This window comes from Spodoptera frugiperda, chromosome 25 (assembly GCF_023101765.2).
Source record: "Spodoptera frugiperda isolate SF20-4 chromosome 25, AGI-APGP_CSIRO_Sfru_2.0, whole genome shotgun sequence".
Classification (NCBI taxonomy): Eukaryota; Metazoa; Arthropoda; class Insecta; order Lepidoptera; family Noctuidae; genus Spodoptera; species Spodoptera frugiperda.
Window position 1 is genome coordinate 18,690,498 of NC_064236.1, and position 13,459 is coordinate 18,703,956.

Genomic DNA, 13,459 nt, shown 5'->3' on the forward strand with positions numbered 1-13,459 from the left:
ATTTGCATTTTCTTTTTTCAAAATAAATTGCCATTTGCAATTTCGTTCTATTCGTGGTTTATAAGTGCAAATGGATGAAGGAATTGTTTTGTATTGCAACCGGTCGCTCGGTCAACCACTGGACCAACCAACCGTGTATTCATATTTTCTCATCGAAGTCGTGTTTCTTGATAGTCCTAATTAATGTAACATTTTTATTGAAATGCTTTGATGATCTTCTTTCTGTCATTAATGTGAATGTTTTTTCTATTGCAGCCCCTTCAAGATGAATAGGGGCGTCCGCGTCGAGCCGACGCCGCCAGAATGCGCGCTGGCGGCCGAAATGTTCGACCACTTCTGCTCTGCGGGCACCATGAAGCAAATCCTCGCGCTACACAGGGAGATCTGCAACACACTCAACCTCAAACCCAACAGACTGCCAGACTTCTACCCGAAACTTAAGGTCAGTAGACTGCGGCAGACAAAGCATCGTGACCTTTTCTTAAGAAGATTTATATAGGGTGCCCCCGGTCTAGTCCAGAACGGCTTTTGTCATGGTTTTGTAATGAGAATGTGATAATATACCATTTCAAAGTGAAGACAAAATGTCGGATTTCTTAAAAAATCTTTTATTCCTGATATAAAAAGACCAAATACCAATGAATTAAGCTTTTTTTCACGAATAATTTGACGTATAAAAGAATGTTTCACGTAGGTATGCTAAAAGACGTGTGTCAAGGTAGAGATTTTTCGATATTTTCGAAAAAATCGTATAATTTTGAAGCCGTACAATTTCGCTGAACGTATATTGAGTTGTTTAGGTAGGTGTTGCCCAGCTATCACCCCTCACTGAACGGTGTATTATTTACTGGACATCTTGTATGTATAGACTGGATGCAAGTCATTGGAAGCCTGTTTTTGGCTATGGAGGTCTTATGGCTGTTATGATATTGATGATAAAATGTAAACTAGATTGGACGATGACATGAATTGGAACGTACCGCTACTATGTAGATCGTAGTGTTATTCGATCATAGGACCATAGGACCTCACTATCTAGAATTTTATATCAAATTCGAACACTGAAAACCTATTATAAACGAGGTATATTTTAAAAGTCAGTAAAGAAGTATTATTCGCCCCTTTTATTTTTGTTAACCCAAGGACGGTTGGAGAATTATGTACTTTGAATAGGTAATAAGAAGAAATTCTGTTTTCCTATATTTCGTTTATGTCAATTTTTATCGATGCCTAGGCGGCACGAAGTTTGTTAATTACGGAAATTAATTACAAAGCGCTTGCAAACAATTAGTTAATCACAGTAAAAGCAGGTGTGTCCAAATTGTCGCGGCCTTTTGTTGACGTAATTTTTTCTGTGAATACAAATAAAAAAGATAGTTTTTATGACACGGTTGACAGTTGACACAATGAATGGCCCTCCTTTGATAGTGACTGCGGTGGTCCTATTACCGCACGGAACAAAGTCCGAGGGACCATGTTCAGCAGTGCAGCAGTAGTCATCTCCTAGCTGACACAATGCTAATGAAACTTTTACTCAGTGAAAAACATCCCTTCTCTTTTTTCACCTTTCGTGATCTGTTTATACCAACGCAATGTATTCAGTTATGTTCATAATTAATTTTGTTTCATGTTAAGACCGTGAAACGAAGAGTAAGCAGCTAATAAATAACTACGACAATTGGGCTTTTATATGCAAATTGATTTTTTTTTGTGTGTCCATTCAACCTATGAAATAGAAACAAACTTATGCTACGTTCGGTAAAATGGTTAGGCAGTACTCTTATGTAGTCAACTTAGAATTGATCACTCGGCTGGTCAGCTCCGAGCGCGCAATTTCCGCAGTATGCTATTTCAATTTACCCGGAATTCAAGCAAACATCTGAATTTCAATATACACATCATAATTAATACGTCTCACTGCCAACGCAACTTCAACCTTATCCCTTACTCTTACAGTTTATCTTTAAGCTGCTTTATATTCGCATTACACTTTTAACTTAGAAAGAAAGTGATATTTTAATAATATTGTAGACGAAAGTTTACCAGACCGCGACGTTTGCGAAGCGTGTAGTTAGTTTGGTGTATCGTAAGTACCGGTCACACTGCTTTCCATTGCGGTACAGGCAGGGGCCAACAGATAGTGTTACCTGGGTACTTCGATGAGATAATGTGGGCGCATAAACTGCAGCCGGAGCTGCGTCCATAAATACCTATTTGTACCTGACCTTGTTTACTTGTGTACAAATATTAATTGTCAAATAAGGCGATAATAATATGTTGACGTTCAAACAATGAGTCGTCCCTGTATTTTGTTATGATTAGAATAAATTATTCTGCTTTACAGCAAACAGATTATTTCAAAGGTCTCTAGGCCGTGTTCAACCCAATAACAACGTGGAAACGCGACGATTCCACGTGACACACCAATTTAACACTTAGTACGTAGAATTTTATCTAGAACGTCCGTATTTCGATGGCACCGAGCCAAAACGAATGCAACTCACCGCTCGCCCGTCACCCTGGAATTCGGATATCGTACCGGGAAATGGAGAAACGACGCAAAACATGCTATACGATATCTAAGACCTCAAAACTAGCTTGCAGCAGGCTACAAAGAGAAACTGCTAAAAGATTAATCCTTGTCTGTCTTCTATGCCAATCAACCCCGGCCTAGAAGTGTTTGCAGGAAATGTGTAAAGTTTTTGCCTCTTGCAATGCTCCGTGGAAATAAAATAATATCTTTACTGTCGCATTTTGTATCCATTATTACCCATAAACTAGTTGAATTGATTGATGATGATGAGTATAATACATTTTCATTCTTAAGAGTATAAAGTGTCTGCTCAGGAATAAAAATTTTTAGGCCTACCAACGCATTAATGTAATATGTTTGTGTTCCTTATATTATGATAAATATGTAATATACGAAAATCATTCATTTCGCAGCCATACTAGATATTTCCTTAAATGCACTGCAATAGAATAAAATGCAGTAAAAGAGTTTTCTCTATCGAGATAGCTAATTAAATAACTTTATTGGTGTTTAAATGCGTCTTTAAGTGTCAGTTTGTTCCTGTTCATTTCTAATATTTTCACTCGGACCGGTGAAGCGAGAAAACGAAGACGTTTCCGAAAGTTTTACCGCCATAATTTGAAATGAAACGGTGGCCAGTGCATTAAGTGTTTATTAGACCCTGAAGTAATGACACTAAATGGCACTAACTTACAGCAATTCAGAAATACTTATGATATTTATTCAATTGATAGCTATTCCATAAATAGCCATTCCAAAGGAAAGTTTTCCAATTTAATAGCGACATATAATATATGAGGTAACCTCCAATTATTGTAGTCCTATTCAATAATAATTTTGAAGATGTTGATAGCATCTTATTTATACAGTAATAAGGTTGGATTTTGATCATGTACGATCTCAAAAATTTAATTCCAAGTACGAGATCAGTTTGCCCCCTAAGGTCAAACATCTTAATCCAAGAACACGCAGTCGCAGCCAAATGGTAATACAATGACCTGTAATTACAATAAAACCAAAAATTCGGTACCGAAGGAATGAAAAATAAAAACAAAGGAATCTGCGTGTGGGCGGCGCGTTGTTAACTTCTGAAGCAAAAACTTCAAGCCGTTATTAAACGTTTGGGGTAAACAACACTGTGTACTGTTAGTATTTTTATTAGATCGAATAAATAGTGGATGTTATTTAGTATACGTACAGTACGTACGGTTCCTAGGTCTCGCCGATTTCCGGAGCTGCGGACTACCTAACGGGTTTACCGGGGCTCCGGTTCGAAAAGCAGAAGTAGGAACGGGGTGGTTTGTAGTCAGTAAGAGTCTGACACTCTCTCTCGGATCATTGGATGATTTCCCCCCCTCAAAAAAAAGGTCTCGCTGATTAGTGGATTTACTCCTTAATATATCGCAATATCATTATTTTTTAAATAAACGTTCATAATAGTCAGCTCATGTTTCATGTTTTTATGAAATAACCAGAATTTATATTGAATTCCTTTTCTATTCTATAGATAGACGATATATTTCTTTGTTATAGAGGATTTAATTTAGTACGAGGTCGCTGGGTCACTCGGTGACCCGCTTTATTTTCTGCATCTTCTAATTGGATTATTCTAATCTTGGGTATCTGTAAATGTTAGTTTTGTATTCAGCATTTTAGAACTTAAATCATAATATACAAACAAATAGGTTTAGGGGTGGTTGGTAGAAGCGGCCTTTTCTATATAATTCACGTCATACGCAAATCTTTTACCGTATCTTTCAATCCTTAAAGATTTCGTGCCTATCTAAACATATTAGGATAAATTAACTGATAGGACGGATAGTATTTGATACCGTATGTGTGCCCAACCTCACAACGTAAGAGAGCGTGAAGATAAGATTCAGATAACATAAACAATGTTTAGTGCTTATCTTTCTGAGGAAGTTATGCTTTAGTTGGGTAACTGACTAACTGCTGTTGTAGACAATTATACAGAGACATCTAGTAAGTTTACTAGTCAGCCTCTTTGAGAACTAGATTACAGAGAAATAACTATTTTGTATTAGAGGGATGCTTGTGAAATGTTCTGACGTAAATTGAAACAACTTTTCTAATAAATATGGCGCATTGGCTTTATCTGAAATCTATTTATTCGACTTATAATGAATTGATTAAGTTATGTAGTTTCTGTCGGCTATAGTGTTTTTGGTATAAAATTAAAAAGAAATAGTAGATAGTAGCCATTAATCCTGTTTCTACTGAACACTAATCTAAATGTTTGTTTAGAGAATAGTACGTCTGATTGAACATACAATCAAGCGCACATGATTGTATGTATGTACAGCACGAATCGTTTAATCAGCTGCCTTCAGTTCCTACCACTTACCCCGTTTATTCCAGTACAAATGTAAACTACGCACATGCGTCAGAATCGATTCTATCTCCGTTCTGTTGCGCTCCTCAATCTGTTATCGAAATCTAGAAATAAGTCTTGCGCCCACAATTAGGTGGGCTCAGCTTAGGAATGTTCCTGTATATTTTGAGAGCAACTGGCTGCTCGACTACAGCCAGTTAGGAATTCTAGCGAAAATGATTACGTTATTGAAAACTTAAATTGATGTAAAATGTCTTGTCGGTGAACGACTAAAGCGATATTACTTCCGTGCACTTTCAATGCATAATGCTGCGGTACTGGTACCGTTATAGTAAATTGGTATTGTGTTCAATGTTCAAACAACTTAATTTTATCGAAGGTCTGACTACCAACACGCTATATCAATTTGCATTTGAAATGTACGTAGACTACGTAGGCCGAGCTATTATGCGTGTTCTATATCGTAAGGTGTCTTGAAAACTGGTTGCCAAAACACCTAGTCTACCTACTATTTGTCCAGCAGTATATCTAAGTGCAGGACCATAGTGATTTGTATTCAACAAGTGGTCTTCGATGATACATGGTCGTGTCGCCAAAGGGTTGGGTACGTCCGTATGATTGATTGTACGCCGCTGTACCATCGATCATCTCAACTACGTCAGTACAAACAGCATTCAAGTATATGACCTTCCTTACAATGTATTTATCACGCCATACTCGAAGACTCGGTAACAATATTTTCAACAAGGAAACCTTAACATTCGTTTAAGTAATATTATTTCCAGCCTGTGGAAGTGTAATTCGTTCGATAATATACCTTAATCCATCGATTTAGAGTTCTTGCATTGACGCCAAGATAGCGGTTCGCAGCCCATATGCGTCCATGCAATGCCCCCATGCTAGCGTCACTTACCTTATTATATTCAAATGGTTGTGTGCCTAACCGCGAATGTTTGTATGCTAATCACTTGCTTTGCGAATATATATTGATGCCCTTTATGCGCTTGTACCATTATACTTTGCAAATGAAGCGAAGTGTCAACGGAAAGGAGCTGGTTGCGTGTTTGTATTGTTGTTAAACTAGACGAAGTGATACAAATCATTTGATGCCTATATTTAATATTCTTATTTCATGAATGGCGTATCAGCATCAGTCAAAATAAACGCGTCTCACAAACGCCATCTATTGAAATTAAAATACATTCATCTATTTCGGTTGTTCTAAGTTTCCTTTTAGAACATAATATCACAAATTGTTGTAGGTATGTAAATCAATTAAATAACAATAATTAACTGAGCTAACTCGCTAATGTAGTTGAATGTGTTTATGAATGGATCTGATTCATCGATCTTAATAAATTGATCAAAACATGTTCTTGCCCCATTGGCCATATTTGATACAAGTTTACACCCACATGTATTGTTGATATTTTGCGTGTAACAGCTGCGATTGTTTATCGTTATTGCTTTGCTAATTTCTCGAAAACTGTATATGTACTAATTTATAGTAATGCTATCGCTAATTACGGCTTATCTCTGAGATAACCTGCTGATAACTGTTGAATGATTTAGCTCGCAAATATGGGCGACATTTTTACGTTTGCGCTGCTTAATGATGTCATTGTCTATATTGATGACTATTTCACAATGTAGGTACAAATCGTTGCATTATTGTGCGCCAGCGCATAAATATCACCTTCTTGGAGTGTTTCTTTGAAATACTCGACATTTCTGCACTGCGTGAAGGATACTGAAACGAATAGATATTACTTGGACGTTTCTCTGTCGACCTGTCTCGATCACTTTAATCTGATACGGATTTCTGATTAATTAATGTGTGTGAGGAATACTGCGCGCTCTACATTCTTTGTTCTTTGTTCAAGATTATATTATCGACTGTCCGAGCGGCGTGTCTGCATACTTTTATTGCTATATGTGTACAAATTCCTCAGGTGGTCCATAATAATATAGCGATGGCGATCAATATGGCTTGTACATACCTACATGGCCCATATTTGTTGTATACCCTATTCATCAGTTTTTATAATAATATCGCTGTGCGCACATCAGCCCTATTATTTTGATATAATAAAATAAGTAGGTATACCTAAACAAAAAGATAATTCCCCCATCTATACATTCACGAGATCCAGTTTTATGTGTACACATGAATACTCCTCTTTGTCGGTCCAGTGAATGACAGCGTGTTTCAGATTTCAATTCCCAGGCATGCCAAAACGAGTTTATTTTTTTAAAATATATGCTCGGCTAGGTCTTGTTATTCCAATTGACTGGCTGGTTTGTACACAAAGGGCTGGACATTATCTCTGAACTTTGCATGACGCATCTGCAAAGCGCATCTGCACAGCCTTGGACAGAGCAACCCTTGTGCAAAGACCAGCTGTGGAAATAATAAAACTGTGCTCCAATAAAGGGTATCATGGAAAAACAGTTGATACATTGAATATCAACTGCTCAGCTTGCACCATTGTTTTTGTGTCATTAAATTAGACATGACAACCACTGCTAAACATAGGCCCCCGAAAGACTTCCAGATAGGCTGGTTGGAAGCGACCTGCATCCTGCAGTTTCTGTATACAAAATGAATGTCCTCGTTGTAGTGCAGACGACAAATTATACTCATAAAATGAAGTTATAGCACATAAATTCTAGTGTAATTACTTTTATATAGTCCGCCAACTAATTAATGTAATTTATATTTTACAAGATGTTTATTATATTCAGATTCGAAATGTTGATAGGTTTTTTGTACCCGAACAACGTATTTCGTTTAGTTGGCATTGTTCTCGGTACGGTACGCTGGATAGCCATTTAATGAGCAATTCTTTTTATTTAGGGCGCCAAGTGACGATTGTTTACCCGACTCATTAAATGAATTAGTCATTCAGTGTTTTGGAGCACATAAGGATGTGTTTCGTTAACGACTGTTATTCCTTCTGGTTTCGTTGAATACATACATTTAGTAACATGTTTACTGTAATACGGTCACAAAGGACTAATAAACTCACATAATAACGTGTCTTGTGTCCATGTCTCTGTACTTTCGTGGAAGAAAAGCATTACATATACATCCTCGTTTGTTGCATCTTGTCATCTACACATGATCAATATTTACGTTGCCAGGTGTTGGAAACAAGTGTACGTATTTGGTAAGGTCCGGAAGACAGAGATCCAAATATAATCAGTTCGATATCATTCACAATAAAGGACTTCCGGCCCGAGTTCCGGGCACCACGCGAAGTATAAATTCCAATGTTGATACTTACTTTGGGCCGCGACCTCGCGTGTGACAAAGTCTTTGAGAAACAAAAGAATTGTAAAATCATCTTAGTCAAAATTACCCAACAACGTGAGAACCATTTGCTATTTATATAATGTGACTCTAATCTGTTATAATGCCGGCTGCCTTTGAGGGGTTTTGAATGCATGTCGTAATTATCAAAGCTACTATCAATTCTGATTAATGAAACAGTCGTCATGATTAGTATTAATAAGACAGGTAGCACTTGATGTTTGACTGATAACATATTCATGGTTCTTGGAAACAAAGGGCGATATCATTAGTGACTTAACCACGTGGTTGTATGAAGCGGAAGAGCTGTTGACAAAGACTCGTAACGCATATTCCTCGTATTAGCAAAATAGCATATTTTCTGATTATGCTGTTGTGGGATCTAAGGCATTTGTCCATGTCGGTTTTTCGCTACTTGCTACTTGTGATAATTTCTTTGTTGGTCCCTTCTGAAGATCTTCGACTGAGTTTGTATCGGTTTATGTGACTTGGTCACTTGCCCCAAAAAGATGTTAATTTATCTGAAGTTCCTTCTACGTTCGTTACAATTTAACAAAATTTGTTTATTCAAATTTCTGTAATATTTGTATGTTATTATAACTTTTTTGTTTTAACACATTGAACGCTGTGGTGGTCACCGGTGACCGACGCTAGCGGAGGATTTGCCTTCAACAGTTTCTAGTTTCTATTGGCAGTCAAAGACTTCAATTAACATCGTTATTCAAGAAGTCCAAAATGATCCAGTTGGATTTGAAAAAAAAGTTTCTGCATACACTTTAGGGTATGCCTTCCCGAGTTCCTGATAGGCGTGTTAAAAGCGACATGACTCCAGATACATCTCAACGGCAATTGAAGGATAAATCCGTGAATGAAACGAGATAACTATACTCACTTTACAAATTGCTCCTTAATTGTTTGGCCTTGTATTTATGCTCGTAGAACGCGTATGCCAACGCCATCTATCGCGCGACCGAGTCAACTGAACGTTTGCCTTGCCAAGACCAACTAAAGTTTTAGTAGAAGTTCGGCAGATTCATAGTTGTAGTAGGTTACATAATTAATACATATTGTTCTTATTTATATAATTTAAAACAGGAGTTCAGTAAAATTTGGATTAATGTTATTTTAAAGACTTTTTAATAGGCTTAAATTGGCATGTAAACTATAAAAAAACACGACTTCTAATCTGGACCTACAGCTGATATGGTTTTGGTTTAACAAATGTTTATTTCTTAAACATTGCTAATCAAAACGCATCGGTGGTTTGATGATAGGTACACAACAAATAGTCATATCATACGCCTTTAGTGATTAATTTGAGAGACGTTAAACATGAGTAGTCTCTGTTTATATTTCGGACTGCGTAAATGTGTATTGATTGAAAATCGCCAGACTGCCTAGGGGAAAACTGAACGGGCGAGCTTCATGTAGTATGAAAAACGAGGGGACAGCGTCCTCAAATTACATCCCCCTGTCTAGCCGTGGGGAAACCCAGCGGCCATCATTATTGCGCAGTTACTATAGGTACCTACGTACCTAGGCTTACTGGAGGGTGGAAACAACCCTCTTTGATCTAAAATTCTCTCCTAAAAGCAATTATTCCATTTTAATAACATTCCACTGTTTTATTACTTGAGTTAGTTTTAGGTACTTTTAACTAGCTGTATGTGATGTAGACAGAATAACAAAAATGCGTAATTATCTTGTCTGATATGTGCTAAAATATTGTGGTGGATTGATAAGTAATATAACTTGTTAGAACTTGCTTTAATAATAAATATATGAACTGAATTATGTTGCACCTGGTATTACGTATTGTTATGTACGAGCTGGCTTAATATTAGGCAACGTGAGATATGACTGCCGGTCTCGTAAGGTTCACACTCCACTGACTATCAGAACTCCCTTTTCCTGAGTTGCGTAAGGACCTGTGTTACATATGTGTAAACATGACAATATTTATTGCATTACGTCCACATATTGATTTATTAAATGTGTCATGCATTTGTACTGTATTTAGAACCTTGACCGAATTATATGAGTGACTAAACGTTCGCTTTATGAAAGTACAAAGTTTCGTGTATATAGCTTAGAACCCGGCAAGGATGTGCCATACCCACTAATTCATGCAACCAATAGACATAAAATGGGGTGTATGCACACCTCTACCTAAATAAGAAAATTGTTTGTAAACAAGTGTCAATTATCTTTTCCAGGCGAAATTAGCAAGTTCATGGAAAGCACAAGCATTGTTTAAGAAGTTCGACGCCCGAGCCAACCACAAAGTGTACGCGAAGGGCAGAGCATGTGCTTCCGGCAAGGTGCTCATCATCGGTGCCGGACCTTGCGGCCTTCGAGCAGCCATAGAATGTCAGCTCCTTGGTGCCAAAGTTGTAAGTACTACAAAACATAATCTTTTTCCAGTGATGGTCTCGAGTCTCGTCTATTTATCGGAGTCTAACTGTACTGCATATTAGTCTTATTTGTTAAACAATAATAATGTTAGTACATAAAACCACAGTACAAGTTACTCCCTACGTATCTGGCTTTTTGAGTACTTTGCCTTCAGACCCCTCAGTACTTCGAGGGCGAGGAAGGGGGAAGCTCTGTGTTTAGTAGTGACGCGAGGGGATGCGATTCTAAGTACTTGCTACCTGTATTAAGTAGTATTTGTAAATAAAATTGCCAGTTATACGATGTTTTAGGCTTTTCTATTATCACTGATTCTCTCATAACTGCGAAAATGCTAACGTGTCAATTTTGAAAAAAAAAACTGCCACTACAATTGAACGCCACTACTAAATTTTTTACCGGCGAAGAAACTGGGGTGGTTATATGACGCCTTATATTTTTCAGTTGCTTTATCTTCGTCTTTAATGCATAAGTTAAATAACATCTAATGGCTGTCTTACGCCCGAATACTGAAACGCTACTCAATTTTATGTTGTACTTAAATATCGTTCTATCTCTGTCTTTTATAAAGAATTTTTAGAGACAGAACTATTTTTGAAAGGGTCTTAAAATTGAGTGACGTTTGAGTATTTGCCCATACACTGAGACCGCAAGCACTTTACATAGGTATAATACTAGATAGATCTCCAAAAAGACTGTCTTAAGTCACCCTAAACCGGCCACTGTCTCCAAGAGAGCTATGTCCATAATGGCACCGTTGTAAACACATTTCTTGTTTAAAAATACACAGAATGACAAAATTGCAAACAGCTAAAGTTACTCAAAACAACTGCATAATTGTTTTGAGTTTTGTCCCGCATCGGATGCAGATGGACACCGGTGTTCATACATAGTCAAGAACCGATGTACGTCACATTGGTCTTTAGTGGTCGTACTTTATAACTACTTAGAAGAAAGTCTTTTCTTTTTATGGCTGTATTTAAATTGGTAAGTGTTATTTAGTTCTTACTTGGTTTATGGACCTTTAGGAACTAATGACTGATGTTAGGGTGCTATTTGTACAAAGAGTAATGTACGTTTTAAATTGTAGCACACCAATCGTGTTGTTGAAATGAATGTGTTGACATTATTATTAAGGAATAATATTTTTTATCGGTTTGGTGAAGTATATGCATTGGATTGTATTTATGATACTTCACAATGATTTATTAACTGTACCATATAAGGCATTATGTGCAAGATATGATAGAATATTGACATTACATAAATTATTATGTAGGTACTTGTATTAAGTATCTATATATCATCACAATGTGCACAGAGAATGCAGACATGATTCGATATCACGCCATTTTCTAGTGTTACATGTAATTAAATACTATTTTATGATGGACGTTACACGGCGTGGTCATTCGCTCCGACATTATTTAGTGTCCATTATATTCCAAGGGATTCTAGAAATAAAGTCTGTTATAACAACAAAAAAAAAAAATTAGAGCACATTGAGAATTAATCCGTGCGCGAATAAACACGCGATGCCCAGAAGTCCGATGTCTGTCCGAAGTAGGACTGAAGTAATTATGAATCCTATAAGGTCAGTATGATGACCGAACTTGGAATAGTCAGCGCTACTACAACTAATGTGAAATAATTGCCTATCAACTAGCTCGTGGATTCTTAACACCTGGTTTTAAGTAAATGGACTAGACCTAACACTAAGCCCCTTGCGTATGAATTATTAAAATGTCTAAGGGTGTAACGTTAGCATAAGGTTCGATTCCCACGAGAAAAAGCTAGTCTGTTGTCTGTGAGTGCGTAACCCTATAATTTAGTACTTACCACCGAGTTCTTAAATTACTAACGCAAATTGTACGCGTAACACACGAACGTATACGTGGCGTTAACGCCAGCTTTATATGCTATAATTCCATGATTCATGGGGCTATGGCAATAGATTTGTTCATACTATGTGAGACAAGTAATATCTGACGTAAGTGGCAGTTTAATAGTAATTAGACTCGGTTATGTTTGTATCATGTGATAGCCCACGACATCCACTGCTGGACTATGACACCCATTGCTAGATGGACTATCGGCTTTCACGCACGCAGTTTTAGGCTTGAAAGTTTATTTACATTTGTTCTCCACGGACTCTTGGTCCGTGCCCTTGTCATACAATTTTTTTACAATAAATCTTATCAATATGGTATGTACGTTACACACTACAATTAACCACAACTATTAAATCGCAGTTTAAAAGGTCCAGGTTAATCAGCGACTATTGCTGCCCGGTTTCAGTCGGCACTTAGAATACTCTTTTCTGACGTCACCACTCGCCCAAGCTATATCGCTATTTTATAATAACATTATTTCATTCTATTACCAGGTCGTGATCGAGAAACGCGACAGAATGTCTCGAAACAACGTACTGCATTTATGGCCGTTCGTGATACAAGACCTGAGGGCACTCGGCGCAAAGAAGTTTTTGGCAAATTCTGCGCCGGCTCCATAGACCACATCAGTATCAGGCAGCTGCAGTGTATACTTATGAAGGTAACTTACATATATTTAATTTGTCTTTTAATTCTTGCTTCATACTGGTATATGATACTGCTGCTTCTTGACTTACCCAGTCATGTTTTGTCAAAAACTGTCTATCCTGTAATGGATAGAAGAACAAAATAATTGCCCGAATTAGCCAAGCCGTTTTGGAGCTTCTTTTGCGCTTAACAAAACGTTTTATAAAATAGAATGTTACCATATGTTTTAATAAGTTCTATTATTCTAGGTGGCGCTGTTACTAGGAGTGGAGTTACATGAAGGAGTCAGTTTTGAAGAATTATTAGAG

General features: G+C 37.2%; 1 protein-coding gene across 27 annotated transcripts in view; it reads left to right on the forward strand.

The window, feature by feature from the left end:
- The window catches only part of LOC118265761 (F-actin-monooxygenase Mical), a 92,324-nt gene that overhangs the window by 20,112 nt on the left and 58,753 nt on the right, over positions 1-13,459 (forward strand). For 26 of the 27 annotated variants that reach the window (XR_007707003.1, XR_007707006.1, XR_007707012.1 and 23 more), the window contains exons 2-3: positions 256-442; positions 10,416-10,592. Coding sequence is in view for 12 of the 27 variants with exons in the window: in XM_050704051.1 (XP_050560008.1) it covers positions 266-442; positions 10,416-10,592 (354 nt within the window). In the remaining 15 variants the exon portion in view is untranslated. The remainder of the gene's footprint in view (positions 1-255; positions 443-10,415; positions 10,593-13,459) is intronic. The other variant, XR_007707001.1, reaches the window with a different exon arrangement.